Source organism: Stegodyphus dumicola, chromosome 6 (assembly GCF_044657685.1).
Source record: "Stegodyphus dumicola isolate Sdum_Otavi_A_Nest chromosome 6, ASM4465768v1".
Lineage (NCBI taxonomy): Eukaryota > Metazoa > Arthropoda > Arachnida > Araneae > Eresidae > Stegodyphus > Stegodyphus dumicola.
In genome coordinates, this window is record NC_140773.1 from 217,514,397 (window position 1) to 217,539,567 (window position 25,171).

The window sequence follows — 25,171 nt, forward strand, 5'->3', positions numbered from 1 at the left end:
AAATCAATAAATGAAAGACTGTACGGTAAAAAAAAAACACAATACCTGAAAATAAGGCCTTTTGGAGATAATTTTAATATAAAAACCAGTCTTAACACAGAAGCATGGAAAACTATGTATCTATTAAATCCAGGGTAAGAAAATTTAAGAACTAGATAATAACTGACTAATCAAGTAATCTGACAGGAAAAGAGTGTATTTAATCTTATAAAAAACATAAGAAATGGATTTTTACATGAATAAATGCTGGTCAATAAGAATATGTATACCAAGTATAAACAGAATTTTATCATGAATAAAACTGCCAAATAAGAATACACATTCCAAGGAAACTCAAATGGTTTAGTTACTTAAATACATTTAAGCACTCGAGGGTTATTTGCCTCAGGAGAGAAGATTAAGTGATAAAGATCAAGAATGATTAACTGAGATTCAGAACTACATCTCAAAAGAAAATGTTTTATGAACAAATCAATACTCAGTTTCAGTTAAATAAAAACTTTATTATATTGAAATAGATAAAATTATTCCATGTCTTTTCCCTTGCTCTTATACAAACAAAACTTATCATTTGACAGTTCAGCCTTGAATTTCTTTTTAAATTCTTCACCAGACGTAGAACAAGTTCCTCCTGTAAATTTAATATATTCTGCAAAAACCTGCAAATACAACATAATGCAAAAGTAATACATACATTAAAATTATTTCATCAATAAAACATTTTCTGATAATATGTAAATATTTTATTGAATTATATATTAACTATTTTCATTCATTACTTTTTACCATCTTTCAGGGAGCACCTTGATGATCAGAACATTTATGAAATTAACAAAAAAACTGATCCAAGTGATTCTTACCAGGGTCAGAATGTTAATGCAAGAATTAAAACTTGAAATAATATCTTTGAACATTGAAAAACAAATGTTTTAACGTAAGAGAAAATAATCGAAATTAAATTTATAGGAAATCTCAGCAATTTAGGGGCTAGTAAAAGAGTTATGGAATGATAACATATTGTAATCGGCATCAAAACAGGAATTTCATTTTGTTATATATATTGCTTTTCTTTAATTGTAATATAGCGTGTCTGAAAACATACTTCAAAGGATCTGAAAGTGTAAAGGAATTTAAATGAAAAGTTAAGTACCTAGGAGCAGTGAGAAAGTAGTGAAAAAATGCCTGACAAAAGCATTTATCAACAATTTTCAAACTACTTCCTGATAAGCTACCGAGTTCAAATTTTGCACAACACTGCTCATGTAATGTGGTGAAGTCATTTTTTCAAAACTTCAGATTTTATTATTTAATGCTTAAATCATTTTTTACCTATTTCTGTTTAATGAATAAACTAATAATATCAGAATTTTACAATTTGTACCATCAAATAAAGCATGAAAAAAATCCTTTAAATTAAACTTGTATGACGACTAATTTAATTTCTGAATTTTTAAAAACTGCTATTTTCCCCCCTACTATTTGATATCTGCGATTTTAAAAATTTCAACACAGAAATGTATTGGTTAAAATGTTTTGAAACTTTCCAAGATTATAAAATAAACATTTTGTATGCTGCAGCCTCAAGCACAAGAAGGAAAAATTGGTTTTTCCAGGCATCACATCACTCCAGACAAACTGCTTTCACGATTATGATGTCATTACATCATGTGATTCTTATCGCTTCTGTAAAGTACTATGGATTTAAAAATGTTTAAAATTATTTGCAATAAAATCTACCTAGCCATTTTTAATTTTTCTCCCTGATTTAAGAAGTTTATATACATTTTTCTTGGCCTTTCAGTTTATTAAAGTGAATTTTCTTAATTTTATTATGGTGCATAACATTATATTCTTTTAAGGAAAAATTAAAAAAATTTTTTTTTAATTCTATTCTCCTAAAATATATCTATTATAAGGATTTGGAATTTTTAAATATTACAAAACAAACTCTTCATTCTAAAACAAGAATGATTTAATGAGATGTCTTTTTAAAAATTTTTAACAAGCCAAATTTTTTAATTCGTTCAGGATGTTCGGCACTACGGTTAAAACTTTCCCATCAGTTAAAATTTATCCGTGTACTCTGTTTACTAGCATAATAGTCGCACTCCCGTTTTGAAGCAGAAAAAATATCGTCAAAATATTTTCCCCACATAAAAGTCGCAGTTGCGTATTTGACCTTCATCGAGAAAATAGAAAATTATCAACTGTACTCCTCCCAGAACTAGTACTCATAATGGATTCATCTGCTCTGTCACTCCCATTGACATTCTCAGTGGTCACTCCAAGATAAGGAATTGCCTGCTAACCCTGAGAAGATGGAAAAGCTTCCTGGAGCAGGATTTCTTATCCACCCTCATTTTAAAGCTTTCAACTCATTCTTTGTTAAAGAAAGTGCTCTAAGTTTATTGGGCTGCACGTATCTAAAGTTACAGAAAAAAAAAAAAAAAAAATCGTTGCCAATATTTCATAAAGGGTGTTCCAGGGGTCTCTCTTTCTTTTTTTCCCCTTGAATATGGGAAAGTTTAGAAATAACAACAGTTGTACGAACAGGCTTTAAACTGAAGATTATTGAATATGCTGAAGGGAATGGAAACAGAGCTACTGAAAAAGAATGGAATGTAACTAAAAATTAATAAGGGACTGGAGAAAATCCAAACAATTGTTACAAGAAACAAATATAGGCGAGCATTCATGGTATGAAAGCATGGAATTTTTCCAATGATAGAAAATGAACTTCTTTCTTATGTTCATGCATTAATAAATGATGAATGTGTGGTACTTCCAACACTTTGGGGGGGGGAACAAAGATACCATTTCATGGAATGACGGAGATTCTTCAGACACCGATTCACATTACAACAGTGATACTGATATCTCCAGAGAAAGTTATTTATTATGAACTATGTAGCATACTATTAGAATTTTTGTCAAACTTTTCACAAAGATTATTTGTGAATTTTATGTCTATAAGAATATTACCATAAAAAGAAAAATGCTTTTTTTTTTTTTTTTTTTTTTGTATGCAACTGGCTAAAAGACTATTTAATAAACAGCACATAATCTGGAAATATTTGGTGTTACTAATTTTATTATGATGTATTTTTTATACCAGTAATGTTTTAGCATTAAAGTGTACAATACTGTGTAGTAGATTTCCCCACATAATAGTAGCAACTAGACTTTCACAATGAAAAATTGCAAAAACGTGCAACTATAAACAAGAGTAAACACGGTGTAATTTTTTTTCATAGAACAAACTAAAATTCTCATAGGTTTACTGTTTGCACCATCAGACAGAGTGGGAAAAATCTTCTAAATGAAGTTCAATGAGATTTTTCATGTAATTTCTGATTTTTTTCGGTAAAATCGCTGTAACACTATTTCAAGAAACAGAATTTTTGGAAATAAAAGTGTGATTAGTCATTGCTGAAAAACGATTTTTTAATTGCGTAATTTGATTTATAATGTGTCACTAAAATTAAAAAAATAATAATAAAAAATACATGAATGATCTTAAATTCATTTTCCTTATTAAAATTCTCAAAAATAATCTAATACCCAATCAATTTATTAACCATTGCCTTAAAAGAGCAGGCGTTAAATACTCACTCTAAATCGTTTAACTGATAGGGATATGATAATTTATTCCTAAGCCTGAGAAGGCGGTATAAGTTGGATAACTATCAGTTGAAGGATTTGTACATAGTGTAATTACTAAGCTGTATATAATGTAAAAAGCTAATTGTCTTCAGACTTATGCTGTTACTAAAAAAATGGGCCTATTTCATAATCTTTAGTCTGTCAAATAGCTCTTTGACAATGAAAATTCCTTTTTTCAATTCTTAAATTCTTCATCGTTACGAAACGACAATTAGCCAGAAATTTAATTAATTTCCATTCACTAGTATTTACAAAAAAAATTTTAACGGATGGTTTCACTTAAATAAGAGCTTCACAGCCTACGTCCCTCAAGAATTCCTAGTCCCTCCCACACCATAAATTACTTCACACAAGTCTTACCGACTGATATAATTCAAAGCCCCCCCTACCGCTAAAGAATTTTCTGAACACAACCATTCTGAGTCAGACACGAAGAGAACAATTTGCCCACTCCCAACTAGAAAGAATTCACGGAAATGTTTGGCCTGACTTGAATTGCCAGTTTGGCTTAGCCTTATTGCTCGAGTAAAGGACGAAACACCTTCGTATTTATTTCTTAATTATTGTTCTTTGAACGGGAATTGGTTTGTTCCCCTTGAAAAGTCAACTAATTTCTGATCAATGACTACTTGCATTTAATTTAACTCTTGCTTTTAATTTATTCCTTTTAAAATTGTTATTCATGATTTAATTCCAGTCCTCATTAAACATTTTTAACAATTTACATTCAAGTTACTTAAAAAACATCTTTCGAAATAGAACTTACTAAGTATGGATTCACTTTTTTCAGATCATTCTACTATAATTAATCTTAGGAGATAATATAATTAATTTTATTTAATATATATATATATACATATATATAAAGATTTAAAACAAATAAGCTTTTAACTCAAAAAATAATTAATCAACTAAAAGGAGAAAAATAAATGTTAATATAGTTTAACAGGAACAATAAATCAAATAATTCTCTTTACACAAATTATTTATAATTTTATATCATGAATTTTAAAAGCATGCATGCTTAAATAATGAAATGTATTCATTTAATTGCACTGTCAAGTGCCTAGTAGAAGCTTAAAAAAAAAAAAAAACTAAGAATCGAAAAGATAATTCCTTTAGAAATCCCAGCAAACAAAAGAGCACAATCTTTTTTTCATTCATATCAGCTTTTGAAATGCTTTGAGACAACTATCTGTTCTACTCCACGATCGCTTGGATTCAATATTTTTTGCAACATAAATTTCTGGTCGCCAATTAGGATTCGCTTTAAAAATGGATCATTTTCTTGACATTTGTGAAGCAAATCACAGAAGTCGGTGCAATGGAGCAAATCTTTTTCTTTAAGCACATGTAGAGCCCATACATCAAGTTTTGAATTAAAACATGTAGAGCACATGTAGAGCCCATACATCAAGTTTTGAATTAAAAGTCATTTCACATAGTCATTAATAGTTGAATTTGACAAATTTAATCTCTTATTGAGTTCTCATTTTGTTAGTCAACACTCTGCTTCCGTCAATATTTTTATTTTGTTTTTATCAGCTTCAACAGGCCTTATAGAATGCAGTGCATCTTTAGTATCAAAAGAACTACAATGTAACATTGTGAACCAGTTTTGGCACTTTCTGTCTATACATCTTCTCATACACATCACACAACTTTTTTTTCTTGCTTGAACACTTGATCAGCCTTCTTACTTTTCAATAACAAAAAAGCAAAATATGCTGAAAATGCTGCTTTTGATTCCCATACCTAATGGTGCATCCCTCTTCCAAAAAAAATTTCATATATTCAAACAAAAATTTTACAAATAAGTCTTGAAATATCAGCTATCAAAATATACGATAATAGTTAGAATGAAGTTGGCTGGTTAAAAATACAACTAATCACTCTGCTGATTAATTTCAAAAAGGGGGAAAGAAATTGCATTCTGAAAAGCCCAATATATGAATTTCGAGTCTATATTATTGCAAATGCTATACATATTTATGCATTCATACAATTACAAATTGATGTAAATTTGTTTTAGATTTACATGCACAAATCATTTATATTAAATGCATGTTAAACTTACTGATAAATTAGTGACACCTGGAAGTATCTCAATTTGAAATACATACAAGGAATAGAAATAAAACTGTAGAAAATGTCCACAAGTATATTACTAGCCTATAAAAGAGCCTGCCGCACACTAGCAAGAGTTAATGAAATTCAACCAATCTCGTAAATTTCTATTGCATATCTGATCTGTTTTCAGTATGCATTTTCAAGTGCATTTGCCTCAGTGATTCTGATTTATAAGAATTTACAGAAGTGCATTCCACACTTAAATTCACTATAATTTTATAATGATGTTTCAGTGAAATAAAGTATCCACAGCACAGCAGTCTTTAAAATTTTATTTAATAACACTGTATACTAAGAGGATCAAGTGCATGAGTATGCAAAAATGGCATCAATTTAGGAAAAGGCATAACATGCTCAAGCAGAGCAAAAACTGTGTCCTGTTGTTTGCTCTGCTTAAAACACAAAAAGCATAAAGAAATGGCCATAAGAAGTCTCTGAAATCAAGAAGTTTACTGCAAGATGACTGGTCAAGTACAGGTGAGAAGAAAACTGATTAAATATTACTTCCAGATAATGAAAATATTCTGTGAAAGTAGAGATCTTAGAGAAATTTATGTTCATTACCAATGTTTGTTCACATTTTCAGAAATATTGGTTACTTCCAATGATGATTATTTTAAGGAGGTGGTCAACAAAAGATGATTCACTAGATCATATCCAAACAGAACTGCAGAATGGGCTCAATTAATTGTATCTCCTACTCATCCACAATGATTTTCCATTTGCACCAGTACATCAAATACAATTTTACAATTAATACACAGTTTTGTATTACCTAACCAGCAAGTAATTTTAAACTATAAGTACGTATATTATTATTTTGGTATTACATAAATAGCAACTTATAAACTTTTAGTTATGATCTTAACAAATTGAAATTAAATGTATTATTCTTATTAAAATGATCTGCTTTTAAAAAATATTACCTCTTTTCTCAATTTTCTAAGAGGCATAGCTTTTTCAGAACTATTTTGTAATATTCTCTCTATGGCTTCACTCCATTTAAATGCATCCTTCAATCCAATTTTATTCTCTAAAAAATAAATAAATAAAATAAAGTTCATTAACAATTTCTTTTTAAATTTCACAACATAGCTAAGATTTCAAAAACTGCTCTCAGATTAAATTTATGAAAAGTAACATAAAAACAGCCTCTCTTCCTGATTTTTAGTTAATAAAAGGCAAATTTCTGAGTTACACTTTTTATACTCTTACGTGTGTGCTTAAGAAAAGTGGAAAGTTTAAAAAAATTTTACGCTAACTACAATAAATTCAGACAGTTAATCAAATCAATTAGTATTTATGATTTGAATGAGTTATCAATATATCATCTATCTTCAAATACTTCTCATAAAGAATTTCTGAAGATAAGAGAAACTGATTAAGATCTGACAATACAAAAACTATTATAAAAGAAGTACAATATTAAGTGGAAACTGATCCTTAGTGGAATTTTGTTTAGTCCATGTGTTATCAGAAATGACTTAGTTCATTGATATAAATTCTACTCAATCAGCCCATTTTTCAGTTTACTGCAATAATCATCCAGATGCCATGATTATGACAATTTAATCTAGAATATAGTTATTTCCAGAAATTTTTAAAAAATATTAAACCAATAAAACAGAATTTTCTACTCTGGATGTTACACAAGTAGAAATCAAAACGGCTCAGTTCACAAAGTTCATAAATAAAGCTGCAAAATTGAATATATCAAAATAAATAACAAAACTGAATGTTTCCCAAACGATAGTTTAAATAGCTAACCAAAGGCACTTCCTGCTTCTAACCTTATTTGGGAAACATGCCTAGATGTTTGTGATTTTATTATGAGGTGTTTCTCCTGCCTTCAGCAGGCCTTTGTAGTGTAGTGGTCAGCACGCTGGGTGCGTTTTCCAGAAATCCGCAGTTAGAATCCTGGCGAAGGCGTTACTCATTTTTCATCTCTCTGGAAATAATGACCCTACAGTGGCGCCCAAACCAAAAGGGTGGTGGATGCTGATTTTCCATATCCAGGATTTGGCAATTGGGTCCCCTAAATCCCAGTCACCCTTTAAAAGGGGGGTATACAGGGTGTTTCTCCCGCCTTCTTAGTGTAGTGGTCAGCATGCTGGGCGCGTATTCCAGAGGTTCGATTTCCAGCAACGGCGTTGCTCACTTTTCATCTCTCCAGCTTTGAAATAACCTAATGACTCTACAGTGTCACTGCAAAACAGGTAATTAAATATCTGCCAAACCAAGGATCTTGTCATAAGTTTGGTATTAAAGGAAGAAAGATTATGACATCCTTGGTTAGAACTTCAGGGCATGCTCCACTCAAAACTGAGATACAGTTAAGGCAAATGGCCCTTCTGTATTATACCTAAATTAAATAATCCTAATCCAATCAAAAATACTGCTTCATAAATTGTTGTTTTCTAAATGATGCATGCGAGGATGAAAAAATAAATAAAATGTCTGCTTTCAGATGAATCAGGCATCCAACATATTAACACATATAGAAATTTTTGCAAATTAATATACCTTTAAATGATCCAGATGATTCCACACAGATCTTTTTACTTGGAGTTGCTGAAAAATCTGATGTTCTTTTAATAGGCATATTATTTGTGCTGCCATTCACATTTATTTGTTCACCGGTGGAAACATTTGATTCTCCCTTAAAATAAAGTACATACTTAAGTAAAATACATATTAAAATTTTTTAAATAAGAAATTAAACCACTAATATATCACAGAGAAAGATCTATTTATTGTGACACAGATGATAAGTGGAACAAAATTAGTGACATAAAACAACATAATTACATACTTCCCCTTTTATTTGCTTTAAAATTTTTGAAACCACATATACCTCAACAGACAATAAAACTTCTAATCGAGAATTTTAAAATCTTTCCAAGATTTGGTTTTTATCCTCATACAGAAAAATAGCTGATTTCTATATGAAATTAATTTCAAATGATAGAGGAAATTATGATCTAAAAAAGAAAAATATAAAGAGTGTTACATCATTAGCTACATGTACACACCTTAGCCCTCTAGCGGCATTTTCTGTATATACTTAGGAGAAGAATAAAATTATTCTACGCATTTAGTGCAGACATCAAGAAAATGTATCGTCAGATACTATTGGATGGAGTTGATAGAGATTTACAATGGATATTGTGGAAATTGAGTATGTTTGCTCTCCGAGACATACAGATTGAAAACAGTAACTTATGAAACATCATGTGCTCCATTTTTAGCAACTAGAACACTGCGAGCATTAGCGGAGGATGAACAAGGGAAATTTCCTCAGGCATTGAAGGTACTAATTAATGACACATTACGTTGATGACATTTTATATGGATCTAATAACTTAGAAGAAGCAAAAAATTGCAGATTGAGTTACCAAAACATCTTAGCTGCAGGAGCTAAGGAATTACATAAATGGGTTTTGAATAATCCAAACTTGTTAAATGACAGTAAAACCGAGGAATACATAATCTCATCAGACCAACCTACAGTTAAGACTCTTGGTTTATTATGGCGACCTTCATCAGATTGTTTTAATTTTAAGGTATCTGAACAGTTGTCCAAGAATTTTACAAAGGGTGAAGTCCTTTCAACCATCTATCGACTCTTCGACCCATTGGGTCTTGTCGGTCCAGTTATTACCAAGGCCAAAATATTTCTTCAAGAAATGTGGAAAAATAAACTCAATTGGGACAATCCCATTCCATCAAGTGAGTTAAAAGTCTGGTTAAAATTTCTAAAGCAGCTACCAGACATTAATAAATTACAAATTCCTAGATTCATTCTTATACCTGAAGCCCATCATTATTGATCTTCATGGATTCTGCGATGCATCTGAAAAAGCTTTTGGTGTGGTGATTTATATCGTCTCAAAGGCCACAGACGGAGCTGTGAAAACATGTTTACTGTGCAGCAAATCAAGTTTACCCAATTAATGCTCTAACCATGCCACAACTGGAACTGTCAGCTGTGCTGCTCTTGGCCCACCTTGTGGCACAGATGCTTGTAATTCTTCAAATCCAATTCAGTTACATTTATCTATGGAGTGATTCAATGATTACGTTTATCCCGGATCAAGATGTCTCCTGAAAAATTAAAAACCTTAGAATGAGAACTTTGAAAAAGACCTAAAAACCTTCTAGCTTTCCAGTTTTATTAATTAATTCAAATTGTGACTTTATTGATAATTTTTTATCTTTAACTAATAACTTCACTAAACTTTGTAGAATATTAAGCTTTATTTTCAGGTTTTTTTTCATAACATGAAACATCCCAGGGAGCCCAGAAAGGGTAAGTTAAGTGTAGAATAATTGAACCAAGCTTCAGATGCATTGGTAAGATACATACAAAGTGCAAAACAATAAATTTTGTGAAAAAATTTCTTGCTTAAAGAAGAACATAAGCATTAATAATAGTAAATTATGAAATTTGAACCCATTTTTGGATAAGAATGAGATCCTTCGTGTAGGTGGACGTCTACAAAATGCATACTATGATCAAAACAAAAAACATCCCAAACTTTTGCCTTCTAGGACCAAACTTACTAAAATTATAATGGAATCTCTACATAGGAGATATTTACATATAGGTTCTCAAACACTACTACATTGCATGAAGCAGAAAGCAGGAATTTCGGCCAATAGGAGGAAGAAATTTAGCTCGAAAAATTGTAAATGAATGTATAACGTGCTTTAAAAATAAATCCAGATCCTCTGAGCAGCTTTTGGGAAACTTATCTGCAGAGACAGTTAACCCTAATCCTCCATTTTATAACTGTGGAATCGACTTTTGTGGCCCATTTTTGATTAAATACAAGAGTCAACACAAGCGCATATTTAAAAAAAAAATTATGTCTCAATCTTTGTATGTTTTGCCGCTAAGGCTATTCATTTAGAGTTAGTAACAGATTTATCTACAGCCACATTAATTGCAATTCTAAAACGCTTCTTTGCAACACGAAGAAAATCTTCTTGCTTATATTTTGATAATGCTCCTAACTTTGTTGGCCGAAATTAAGAAATAAAGAGGCGGTATAATCTAATGAGTTTTTCCCCAGCCAAATTTGTTTGCTTTCAATGAAGGAATGAATTTCCATTTTGCATTGATTATAACGTGTAATTGTGTTTGTATATCTTTATATTTTTTCATATTTGACTTTATTCACTTAATCTCCTTATTTGTTTAAAAATGCGTAAAACGCGTATTTCTTTTTCAATTGTATCAATGTTGAACTGTAATGTAAATGCAAATTTGAAATTGAACAACTATTAGTTTACATAAATTTTCTTTAAATAACTTTGCTGAATGTTTTACCTTATAAAATATAAAGAGTTTCACTAATTTGGCTGGCAAATACATTTTATAATTTGCATACAGAGCAAAATCTCTAGTTATACATTGAAGTTTTATAATCAGAAACATAAAAATTTTCTCAAAATTCTTGGTAGTTATGGAAATATTTCGACAAATGTATAAATTTTCCTCGATTTCAGATAATTTTAATGATTTTACTCAAATTAAAAAAATTTTTGCTGTTTGTCATGACTAAAAAAGTACGTCTCAACCCTCCCCCCTTAAATGCAAATGGTTGAAATATGACTAAAGACAAGCAATGATTAGGATGAAACACCTTATATTTTACATTTCAATAGAAATCAATGATCTTTTAAAAATAAATATTTTTTGACAGTGATCAAGCAACTGAATAACTAAACTTCTAAAAATATTTTTCTCGCATTTGATATATCAAAACTATTTTCAAGGAGATATAACCTAATTTTGGCATAAGTCCCTTTGGGAGCACAAAACTGTACAAAAACAGTCACTATGTATATGCAGGAGTATTCTGTAGGAAATGAACAACATGCTTTCTGAAGAGAAGTTAATAATTTAATTGTATTCAAAGCTGTAGAATTTCTGTGCTCTATAAACCAGACTACACAGCATCCTAGATATGTTTGATAATTCTGAGATTTCATGACTCCAAACAGCAAGCCTCCAAACTTAGATGAATGTTTATATAACCCTAATTTCAAATCTCTGGATTTGCGATGCTGTGCATTATCCTATTAGAAGAGGTCAAACCCAACAGAATGAATGCAGGGCATTAGGTTTAACTTATGAGGAAGGATGCACACATTCAATTTACCTGGAAAAGGAATTTATAGATGTGTCTGAAGTCCCACTGAATGCCAGCAAATTAAACTTTATACTCAATAATGAGCAATGATAATTTTAATAAAGGGCTTGAACTTTTATTATCAAATTCTAATAAATGTTTTACTTTATTACAAAACAACAAACACAAATAATTGTGCACAAGCAAAAAATAATAATTAAAAAAAAAAAAACAAAAATTACATAATAGAATAAGTAAATTTAATTATACAGCATGTTTTACATCAGAAATTGCAAAACATTATTCCCCTCTTTCATCTGAGCTAATTTTCAATAAGGCCTTGCAATGATTTTAAAAAAAGGGGGGCTTAAAAGGTTCCCCATTTAAATAGGATTGCAAATAAATCTAAAATATGTTGTGCAGTCTTCTTGTTGTGAAAATTGTTCATCAAGCTGAAAGTTTGTTCAGCTTCACTGCTACTAAGAATGATAATCTCCCTAATGACTTTACCCTTTTTTTACTAGAAATCTTGTTATGTTGTTGTTGTTTTGTTTGTGTTTCCTTGTTAAAATCATTTCAACAAATTCCAAAATATTCCTTTATTTTTACTTGATGGTTAAATAAGAAATTAAATTTTTTTCATCCTTTTATCTCCAGGTCCAGGGCAATGTTACTTCTCTCATTAACAAACATTAAAATCCTTTATTTATTTATTCTTCTTCACTGAACTTCATCATTTCATAATTACTTTGTTACAATAATCTATTTTATAATGATATGACAATGCAGTTCAGTAATTTGTGATCTTTATTCTTGCTTTCAGTTAGTAATCCTTCAAACTGCCTTGATTTTAATATTAAATTATTTGTTTCAAACAAAAAGAATAAGGAGCTCACAAATTAGGGGAAAATTTAACAGATGGCTTACACAAGCCCAAGCAGCTATAGCTCACCTCTGTTCATGCTATTACAAAGCCACCACAGCTTACTCAGTCTCATTTTGATTCACAGATTCTTTCATCTGCTTGAAGCAGCTGGAAGAACAATTATTCAAACTAAGCTGCTGTTTTTAGTGATCAAGTACACAAATACCTGAACTACTCAGCTAAGATAAGCTACATAGCTTTGTATTCAGCATTTATCATGGTTTATGATAAATTACATTGGTTGGGTTTTGGCTTCTAAAGTCTGCACAGTGATGGAAACCTTCTAGTCCTCCTGCTGATGTTTGCTGAAGACTTAGCATTGAATTCCAATATCATTTGAGGCAGTGCTTTACCCTTATGCAGGAAATTACTTTTGCCAGCTGGCACTAATCATAATTACCTAGGGTCTTTTCACAGTGACATAGTTGTGAATTCATTGCTCTGCTTGAGTTCTTGTACACATGGTACAGTCATATATGTGAAAATCCAAACTTTACTTCTACTTTTAAAAATGCTATGACTAGATTTCTTGAGCTTCAATTAATTATAGCAAGCATAATACAAACTGATTAAACCATAAAGCATTGTGCCATTTTCAAGGGTAAGCTTACATAGATGTTTATTAAATACTGATTTAACATGCTGATACTTTATATATGTACATGTAGACATAATCAATAAGCAATCACAGTAATGTTAAAATGCATTCTGCATAGGCTCATAGGTACCTGTTGTTTTGGCACTTCAAATAAACTACTTCCAAAATAGTATTATCTGAAACATCAGCATTTTAATCAAGATACATGTATTTAAGATCCATATAAATAAAAACAAATATCATAAAAAATAAAAATTAATGACCTTATTAAATTTTTATTTCTCAAATTACCTCTTATATGCAATAATTCTATTAATAATAAAGAAATAGAATATTCAATGTAAAATTGGTTGGAAAAAGGAATTGAGCAAATAATTAAAAGACATTTCACTCATTTTAATACAAAATATAGGCAATGAATATCTCCAAGATAAATATAAAAAACTTACTTCCGTACTCTTTGCAAATATTTCCCATGCTTCGTTAATCAAACGATTATTTGTGATTTTGAAACTGTTTTTAATAAAATTCTGTATTAAGAGAGTCAAATTCATAATGAAAATAAACATCAAAATATAATACAATCATACTACAGAAATAATGAGTACTTATTTTTTTTTAAATTAATGAATGAAAAATATAGCATCATCAAATACATTAAAAACTACAGTAATATTACAGAATTTTAATGAAAAATTATATAATAGTTGATAATTGTAACATGATACATTAAGTTCAAATTTCCAATTCCTTACATAGAAAGAAGTGTGAATTAATGCTAAAACACAGAGCAAATTCCTTAAACTCAGTGGCGTAGCTGGGGGGTGGCAGTCCATTCTCGAAAGCCCGTTTTGGGGATGGCACTTTTCATGTGAAACATTTTATAAGGTGTTACAGGGTTTGTACACATTTTCTGCACATGGAATTTAAGTACTTTTAAGAACAATTAATGAAACAAATTAAGGACCTATCAACAAATGGGAACTGAATAAATTCAATTAAAAATATTATCTATGCCTGAACTTAACTTTTGTGATATAATCCTAAGAATAAAATAGATCCATAAGTTGAGTGCATTATTATTAAACGTAATATAACCTAATTATAATACAAATTTGAGAATAAAATCAACTTTGTAAAATTTATCAAGTAGCATTAAATATTTTACACTTAAAATAGTTGGACATATTTGAAAAAAGATTAGTGAAATTTTATTTATGTTTTACTAATAGTTAGCTTTATGCTGACTTTTTCTTTTATGTCTCATTTTGTTACGTACTTACTCAGTTTAAAGATTTAGTAAATAGCAGGTAGATTTTATGTCAAACGGTATATGTTAAAATGGGAAATAAAATCATAATCAAGATGATTCATAACAGAAAGACAGGCTGTTGCCACCACTGCTGCTTGCCTACAGAGAGGCCTGCTGATAAGAAAAAATCTGAGAGCCTGATGTAGGCATGTTTTGAAAGTTAGTTGTGCTCTGCCAATCTGAAACAGTTAGTGTCATAACTTCGTGTAGAGTTAACGAGGTTGTAACCCAGTTAAAATATTTTAAGGTTGTTCCAATCAGTCACTAAAGCACCAGAGGTAATGAGTTGTATGTATTACTTTAAGTCTTACTAGATGCAAAGAATTAAATTTTACATTAATTTGTTTACATTTTTGTGCAGTATCTCGTGACCACGGTAAAGATTAATGAAAGGCGATAACTCACTTTAATATGCAGATATAACTTTTAAGAGTGACCAGTTAGTTACAAATAATTAAATTAGCTAGTTAGATAATGTATTTAAACAAATATTTAATAAAAAAGCACTATCTATTAACATGTCATAGTTTAAAATACATGTAATTTATAACTGATTCTTAAATTATATTAAAAAAACTACACATTAAAAGCTATAAAACATTCACATTTTGTAGCAACAACACTCAACAAAATATTTCTGCATCTTTTTAATTTGAAGCCTTTCCATACATTTTGGCTAATTTATATCAATCTCCTTCTCTTTAAGCATCTTTTCTAACAATTAGAATTTTTTCAACATGCAAACCAGTATTCCCACTAGTTTCTGCGTGTTTTATCGCCTAACTTGTCAATCTCTCGACTATGTACCTATAAGGTTTTACTTGATCTGATCAAAGTTAAATAGTCCAAAACTGCTGACAGACATGAAGCAAATTATCGCTAGGTCTGAAAGTAACTACAAAGTCAGATAAATGTTTTAAAAAATCCCTTATTTAATAAGACCTTAGATCATAAAAAATGTTCTTTAACTAGCAAAATCAACTACATCTCCCAGTGATCCAATTAATTAAACAGGAACAGTCAAATTCAAACTAAACATGTGCACTAGTCAGGGTTCGTAGCCACATTTTAGTTAAAAAAATAAGCACGTATAAGCACTTTTCAAGCACGTTTTAAGAAAAAAATAAGCACCTGTCTAATTACATTATACACAACTGCATAACCTTAAAAGAAAAATTACACTTGCAATCTAAAATATGAGCAATGCAATATTTATTAAGAGAATGAGCATTACCTCAACCATGGAAAACAATTAACCTAGTTTTTTTTTTTTTTTTTTTTTTTTTTTTAAATTTTAAATGACAGTTCAATTTACAGAATTAGTTTACAATGAGAGAAAAAAAACTATGCAGAACTAAACTATATTACAAGATTTAATGATGAAATTTCAGTTCAAAATATAGAAAATAAATAATAATAAGCCATATTAATTGTATTCGCTTGGCACCTAATAATAAATACATTTAATTTTTGCACTCATATTAATATTTAAATAATTTAACTTAAAATTCTGAACATTTTCTAAATTTCCATAGCATAACAGTTTTCCCTTAACACATATTCCAAGCAAAGTAATTTAAGTAAAAAAGAGGAATATTTCTTTAATCAGGAGACGGGAAATTGCTTCATGCAGTCATCCTTTAACAGTAAAAGCTTAACTAACCCGCATGCTCGGAAATTGCCGAATATTCCGTATAGTCGAGCGCAACTGGAAAAAGAGGAGGGGGGAGATTGTAGCCGTTCTTTAGATTTCAGGGCTAAATAAATGATTTTGACATTTTGATATGTGCATCATATAAAAATAGACCAACGGAACTGAGAAATATTCTGATTAGAAAGCACAGTAAAACTCTTTAAAGTGTTCATGCATAAATCTCAGACTGAACATCAAAATTAATTATCTAATATCTAATAATCTCTAAGGCAAATGTTCTTGTGCAATATATGCAGCCTAATTCTTCCATATGTGATATTACGCAATCGGAATCAACAGCTGCTGGTATTCGGAGAATAAAGAACTAAATAAAGGAAAAGAAAGAGACTTACTAATCTGGCGTGTTTTTGATTCTACTTTTGAACAGACTGCGTTAAATTTCCCGAATAGAATCATTCTTCGCTTGGGTTGGGTAGACCGCAAAACTTTTACTCCTATTCAATCTAGATTGGACAGTGACAAAAAAAAAAAAAAAAAAAGGGTTCGCTGCTTCAATATTAGAGATTTTGCGGAGAAAGGGGAGAACCTCCCAACCTCCGTACTGTATAATGTATTGGTATTGGCAAAAAAAAAAAAAAAAAATTATTCTGACTATTTGATTACTTTCCTTTTATTTAAGCCATTCCGAATATTATTCCTCAGAAAGCTAATCTGTGTAAAAATACACCCATTTTTGGAAGTTTATGTACACTTCAGCAGCTACTGCAACTATATTATAAATATTCATACATATGCTCATAATATAAGCATAATGATCGTAATAAACACGAATATGAACTGACCACGCGGAACGAGAATGCAAATTATTAAAATCTTGATAGAAATTCAAACGTGTGTAGTATTTGGGTGGGAGAAAAAGAATACTGAATGTACCGGAATTTTCTACGGTTTTCGCAATTCTTTGAGCAATAGAACGACGTGCACCTGTCTGTACGCTCGTGCGCACAATAGGTTACGTTAATGCAGATAAAGGGGCAAAAGCTATTTCCGGGAGTATGATTCACCATTTGACGTTCCATATAAGGAAGAAAAGTTGTTTATTTAGTTTGGGCTTTGGTACTGTGGGGGGGGATGCGAGCTCATTAAAAAAGCACTAAAAGCCAAAAATAAGCACTAAAAACAAAAAGAAATTAGGGTTTTAAAGAAAAAGTAAGCACCTATAAGAGCCTTTATATTTTATTTTCAAATATAAGGACTTATAAGCACTTGTAAGGACCGCTACGAACCCTGACTAGTAGTCAAAGACTACACAGTTTAATTTTAAACTAAGCTGGCTCAGTAACACATTGTAACAAACTCGTAACTCGTCGTAAGGTAGTTATCGTGAAACAAATTCAAATATTTGCACCGATAACACAATATAAATAATTACAAATTACCAGAGCTGGTAGAAACGAATGCAGTGTGCAAGCGGATGCCAGAAACAAATTCAGTCTTACAACTTCAAAACCTTAGTTTAAAAACTATTTAAGTGATTTTCATTTTGGTGAGGAAGCAGAAAGTAAAAATTATACCAAAGGCTGAAATTATTAAAATTGCTTAATTTACATAATAATAACTGTACATATTATCATTGAAAAATAATTTTCTTTCTCTTTATGTATTCGGTTTCTTTCTTCAATACTTTTCCTCTTCATTTTAGAATTTTTGGATTTAATTAAAGATTTTTGTTTTTCTAAAAAACTAAATGCATTTAGAATGTATTGGGAAATGTGCTAATTTTATTTCTTTAGTAATATTAACACGCAGAATAAATATGAAATGATATATGGTAAGGGCCTGTTACAGAGCTTGTGTATTTATTGACACACTGAGCAACAAAATGTAAAAAATGGCAAAATTTTAGAATTTAGGAAGCCACTAGGCAGCAGAATTTAGGATCCACAGAGGGTGTACAGAGCTTGTGTAGCAGAATTTTTAGAATTTAGTGACACACTGAGCAACAAAATCTAAAAAATGGCAAAATTTTAGAATTTAGGAAGCCACTAGGTAGCAAAATTTAGGATCCACAGAGAATGCATCAGGTAGGAAAATGTGTAGTGCTGGCCCTGTGTATGATGCACAGGGCAGCAGCTAGGGTATTCAGCACGCGGGAACAACTGAAGATTTTGCACCTCCTTCTGTACGCCAAGAATGAAAAACATTTTCTAAAATTTTGTAATATCAATTTGGCACCCCATGGATCTTGCCCGAGGACTGATGCCCCCTTCCCCCACCCTAGCTATGCCACTGATGATGCATTGAGACAAGTTGAATCTTTTAAATTGTCAGTTTTCAATTTTGTTATTAAAAGAAAAATTCCTTTCTATAAATGCCTGTTCATGCTATAAGATTAGAAGCATTTTTGATATTTTCCATGCTTTGTCTAGTGAAAAGTAGAGAAAATAAAGGGAAGATAAACATGTTACGAAAAAAACTTCTAGTATTAGAAGTAAAACATCCAAATATTACGTTTTCATTATTCTTCCAAAAATTCTCCAAAAAGTAAAAGTTTATCACAAATTTTCTATAAAATACATCCATTATGTGTAAATACCACGAAGACATTTTTCTGGAATCTTCTAGATTTCCTTCAAATCCTTCCAAATTTTTCAAGTTACACTGTCTAAAATACTAAAGAAAAATTAACCCTACCAATTCTGTAACAGACCAGAAATATGTTGAAAATAAATGAGAGAAAAAAAGTGAAAATTAATTTTATAAAGAAAGAAAACTGACGAATATTGAGAAAATTACATGGGAAAATCTCTTACCATGATAAAAATTAAAACAAAGGCATTTTTAATTAATTACACAGCTATTTTGCTTTTGCTAAAAACTGCTTCGTAAATTGTGCTAAAGCGCAATTTCAGCATTTATTAACTTGTTTATTTTTCAAATTCAAAATACTGTATAATAAGTCGTCCAAATTGAAAGTAATGTCACTTTATAATATGATATGGAAAAATAAAAATTTTCATTTTAATGTTATTTCTTGAACACAATTTCAATACATTAGCATTATTTTAATAAGATTGATCGGTACTTTTCCGTTTAGCCGGTGCAGGCAATAAAATCGCCAGTAATGGTAAAACTGATGCCAAACGGAATATCCTCGCTGGTAACCTTTTACGCCTCGTTTTCAAAACAATTCACAGCTATTTCTTACCATATTGATTGTTTCTCTCAATACTGGCATACAATTACATAGAATTTTTACCAGACAGTTCAAATTTATGTCCTAAAGCCATTTGCGGTAATTAAGTCAATTAGCAATCATACAACTCCCTCGAAGGCGAAAATACAGAAAAGGCAAGGTCAAGGATTAAATTCATCAATTCTAATGACAATGCACTAACGAAGTAAAGCACTACAGTTTTACATAATTTCTGAGTAAGCTATTAGTATGAATTGAAATAATTCTTGCATTTAAACTTGTATTCCAAATTAAGATTTAACTTGAAATTAATGTAAATAATTACTGAGAGAATTAGATTTTTGTAGCATAGCTTATGTAAGATGAGATCACTTGGGGTCACGTGATATGAACCGACAAAACAGGATGTTGAACCACGAAAGCATAGTGAATTCTTAAATTAATGTCTTTTTACAAATTTATTTTTTATTTATTGGCTTTTTACAAAATTTTAAACAATATTAAAATGAAAAATAATAATAATAAAATTCAAAAAAAAAAAATTAGAATTTCTTAGTTAATATTTTTGATGATTATACTATATGTTGTCACTAATAAAGTCTGCTTGGCGAGATTTACGTCGGCAAAATGGTTAAGTTTGAGGTGGGTAAAATGGTTAAGTTTGAACCCGCAATTAATCAATGTTATAAAGTTTAAAAAAAATATTGTCGAAAAATTCCCAGATTTCCGAATTAAAAATTTTCTATAGAAACTAATCTCAAAAATAGCCAAAATGTTGATAATTCGCCAAATTTGGAACCATTTAATAAAGAATTCACATTCCCAAAAGCGAAAAGTTGTTTAAAAGCTCATCATCAGAAAAAATTAAATAATTTTGAAATGCTAATATTTCCCTTCTTTCTTTATTATGAGGAGGAAAATATCAAACCTGCATGCATAAAGCATAACTCCCTCCCCCCCAAAAAAAAGAAATCCTAAAAAAAATTGTGGTTGGTGATTGCGAATATTAGATCGTTTTGGATTTTTTTCTGTATTTGATTCTTAATATTTGATTAAAAAAACTTCAGTAAATTAAGTAAAGAGAAGTGATTACATAATCAGTTTATATTTCAAAATACCTTGAATTTTTAAACAAATTTTAAAAAGCACAAAGTATATTTTTTGTTGCTTGAAATGTTATCAGCTTGTTGTTAAATTATGTACAATATGTACCAATTAAAAATAAATTTTAATTATCATGCTGAAAAATACAGTTATCTAATTCTAATAAAATCATAATGAAATAATTTTAAGCAAAAAATAACAAAAAATGCATGGTTATTATGAAAAATAGAAATAGTTAACTTTTCACAGACAGCTGATACATATCGGATCTACATTCAATACAGATGTTATCAGCTGTCCACAAAAGTTAGATGCTGCAGTATTTTAAGAAATTTTAAATATGAATTAAAAATAAGAGAAATTAATCATTTAAGAATTCACCTCAAACTTAACCCGCTTCCTTGGAATGTTTTGAAATTCAGTTATTTCTCTTAATAAGCTTGATAATGGCCCAGATAGATTCTTTGTTGCAATGACTTTCTTAATATGCTATAAAAAAAATCACAAGAAATCAAATATTACTTAATACATAACATATATTTTAATCTTTGAAATAACAATCTGAAAATAGGAATTTAAAAAAATTATAAAAAGTATGTCATTATTTTATAAATTACGGTTTCATATTTTTAATTTTATAATTTCTGCATGCCATCTTACCAGATTTAAACTGATGATCTATAATCCGGAATCGCCGAAGTCCCGACGAGTCCAGATTAAAGACTTGATTGTACTTGAAATTTACTTTGTGTAACAAAAAATATAATCTCAGTTAAAAGTTTAATTACATTCACTGACCAAAGAGATTTAACTGTGTTAAGAAAACGATCAAGATCTAAATCACTTCTGTCAGTACTATCAAGATCTATGTCAATCAAAAATTTCTATTAAGAATATAATACATTATACAGTCAATCCGGACTCGTAGGGACTTCGGCGATTCCGGATTATCGATTTTTCTGGATTATAGATCATCAGTTTAAATCTCGTAAGATGGCATGCAGAAATTCTAAAATTAAAAATATGAAACCGTAATTTATGAAGTAAAGAACAATTATGATCTAAAACTAAGGGTATCAAAATTTACAAAAAAAAAGCTTAATATTTATTTGTTTACTTTATTAAACATTTCTTTCAATGAAAGTTGGTTAAGTTGCTTCATTTTATGTGATAATACTTTCTCTTTAATTCTATAAACAGACATAATTTCTTGTTCAGTTACGAAGTTCCGCTATTCAAGTCCCGTAATCTGTGCCGAGAATACCAACTAACTTGTCAATCGAAACTTTTTCGTTTTCACTAACCTCTCTGTCACATTCTTCATGTCTTTATCCATTTTTTGCAGCAATGCCACTTTTTGTTTGATGAACATCAAAACATACTTTCGTTTTGTACGTTCCTTTCGGAGCTCCAGAGTCGGAAATTCTATTTGACATAATCGAAAGTTCAAGTTTACTTTTATAAAATTGCTCTTACAGTCTGCAAAAAATAATAAGCCGGATCCAATTCGAAGGTTAAGGAACAACGCAATCATCAACATTAACTGAAATAGATAATTTTAGCTTATACCATCCGTTATACGTAAAATGCGCACGCGAAAACATATTCTGCGCTTGCTCACATGCATATGCGCAGTCGTAAAAGGTCTTACGCGCACGCGTAAATGCCTATGCGCATGTGTCAACGCGGCGCATGCGCAGAAAGTTTTTAGCTTTGAGGTCCGGATTATAGATCATTCCGGATCAACGACTTTTGACAGTATATATAATATAATTTTGAAATTTCTTTTAGAAATAAGAAATTTTATGATGCTTTTCTTACCAATTTAAAGAAAGCAATAACTTTCTACAAATTAAATACAATATTAAGAAGTTAAAAGCTGACATACTTCAATCCACTGAACTTGCTTAACTTCTCCTTTATTGCTGCTTGGTTTGGGTTTAAAATCCTTTCCTCCATATTTCTGGTCTTCTGATACACATTTGGTGTGACTTTTATAATCATCCCCCCTAAAATTATATTTTGTCATGAATGAAATAAAATCACAGACAGAAAAACAATATTTTATATATAAATTAAACAGAAGGCCAAAACAAATATTTTATTTATTACAATCAGAAAACTTTTTCAAGTACATTTACGATAACGTTAATTAAATGCTCTATTTATACTTAGATAAACAGACATGGATTAAGATATAAAACACTGCTCATACAAGTATTAAGAAATTTGCCTGGAATTTTAATACTCCAAAATGCATAATTTTAAATTACACTTTCATTCGTGAAAATAGTTGAAAATCTTGTAAACAGTGTCAAATCCATGATAACCATAAAATTAAGAGTTTAACACATTAAATGTATGAAAGAAAACCCATTTTGCTAATCAATATTAATTCATTTTATATGTTTTATGACTGCAAATAATACAAAACAGCAATTTTTTACTATAAACTAAGTTTAAGTAAAATGTATCAAACGGGGAAAGTGCAGAATCGCCCAATGCTTGGCACGTTTTTAAGAATTGCACATACTCAGTATCCATGTACACATCGATCTATTTTCACTTAAAAGAACATCCCAAAATTGCACAAAAATGGCATTGCGCACTCCCTTGACTTTATCCATGTACACATCATTAATCTATTTTCATTTAAAAAGTCAAAAACAAAAATCCAATTCTTCTTTAAAAAGTGCCAAACAAATAAGAGGGATTCTGCACTTTAGCATATCAAACTTCTATCAAAGCAAAATATATAATAAGATCAAGAATAAAAAAAAAAAAGATGATAATGATGATTTAACTATACAATGTTTAATTGCAATAATATATACAATTAACAATTTGGTATATTTCCCTTTTTTATCCATACCAAAAGTCTTTGCCGCAATCCATACATGATAAAGACTGGCAACCTCTACACTGGAAACAATGCTTGTCTACTTGATTCTTTTTCACAGATTGTCCACACTGGTTGCATGCAAACACCACCATATTCTACGGAAAGAGTTAATTAAATATCTTATACATAATCTTTTTCTATTCTAGTTAAAAAAAAAAAACTGTTTGTTGATCAGTTTATATAGGAGACGGAAAAAAAAAAAACAAATATTTGCTTAAAATTTATTTCTCATTTTTCTATTTTAAATAGACACTGCTTTTTTAATTGCAAAATACTCATAAGCGAATCAAGGTTTAAGTCACAGCATTAGTTTTACATGAAATTTTGTACTACTGACATCAGAAGAAAAAAAAAACTAAATTATAGATACTAAGATTTATAATCAATTGCATAATGATTAATATTTTGATTAGCACGTGTTAAATTATAATGAATAGAAGAGACAATTCTTAACAAACAAAGATCACTGGACTACAAATAATAATGCAGCAAACCTACCTCTAACAGCTGAAGTGTGAACAGTTATACTAACCAGAAAGTACGAAAATTAATGCAAAATAAGATTGGAAAAAAAAAATTCACTTCAAATAGCGAGATCCAGATAAACACAAAATCGGTTGTTGCCAAACAATTTCTAAATAACGTAACAATAATTAGGTTGCCACAAAATCTGTAAAATAATTGTCTTTTATGATGCTCTCTTAAAGTCTTGAAGCTGTTGTAGATTTTAAATAAAACTTTATCTCAGTAAAATACAGATCTTGAAACTCGTGATATTTTATGCCAGACACCTCTACTATCTTTTAATCTGGGATACTTGGGCGAGGCCTTAGTTCAATGTTATCAAATTCATTTCTTAAATTTAAAAATGCCATCTCCTTATTTAAAGCATTTCTGTAACTGATATACATGTCTACCACCAAAGGTTGGGCAAATGAAGTCCACACAAACAGTTTCACAAACGTTGTATATAGTTTGAAGCAGAGTGCATTCCAGAACATGAGAAATACGAGCATTCAGATGTAGTAAATGGACCTTGTTTAGTATTTTTTGTTACCAAACAAATTTCTAGTGTGTCTTGACGACAATAGATGGCACTACTGCTTCATGATTCATTTATGGTTACAGATTTTCCTATGGTAACGATCCTACGAACTATATATATATTTACGTGTTTTATTCTATTCTTTGACCGCGTTTGGCATGAGGAGCTCATTTCCAAGCTCACCAATCTTGGATTACCTAGAGAACCAATTCTCCTGATTTATTTCTTTCTACAACACCGACAGTTCATCGTTTCTTTGGGCAATGAAACTTCCTCTCCAAGGCCTTTAAGATCTAGTATCCCGCAGGGTAGTATCCTCGGACCGGTTCTTTACCTGTTTTATTTTTCGGACTTCACACATCTTGGACTTGACAATTGTTCTCTGCTAGCATGCTACGCCGATGATATGGCGATAGCTATCAAATCAATCAAAGCTAATCAAGCAATTCATAAAATGCAAGAATATCTGTACACTGTTGAAGACTGGTGCAACAACTGGAGAGTA

At 30.2% G+C, this 25,171-nt stretch overlaps 1 protein-coding gene across 1 annotated transcript; it reads right to left on the reverse strand.

Annotated features, from left to right (window-relative positions):
- Positions 1 to 482: 482 nt before the first annotated feature.
- On the reverse strand, positions 483 to 24,268 carry LOC118179806 (cell growth-regulating nucleolar protein). Its single transcript, XM_085819515.1, has 8 exons — positions 24,120 to 24,268; positions 23,592 to 23,716; positions 22,608 to 22,728; positions 21,101 to 21,208; positions 13,903 to 13,983; positions 8,317 to 8,452; positions 6,720 to 6,826; positions 483 to 659 (listed from the first exon to the last, which is right to left on the reverse strand). Exons 2-8 carry the CDS (start codon positions 23,711 to 23,713, stop codon positions 525 to 527), a joined length of 810 nt encoding a protein of 269 aa, XP_085675641.1. The 5' UTR covers positions 23,714 to 23,716; positions 24,120 to 24,268; the 3' UTR covers positions 483 to 524.
- Between the last annotated feature and the right edge of the window lie 903 nt (positions 24,269 to 25,171).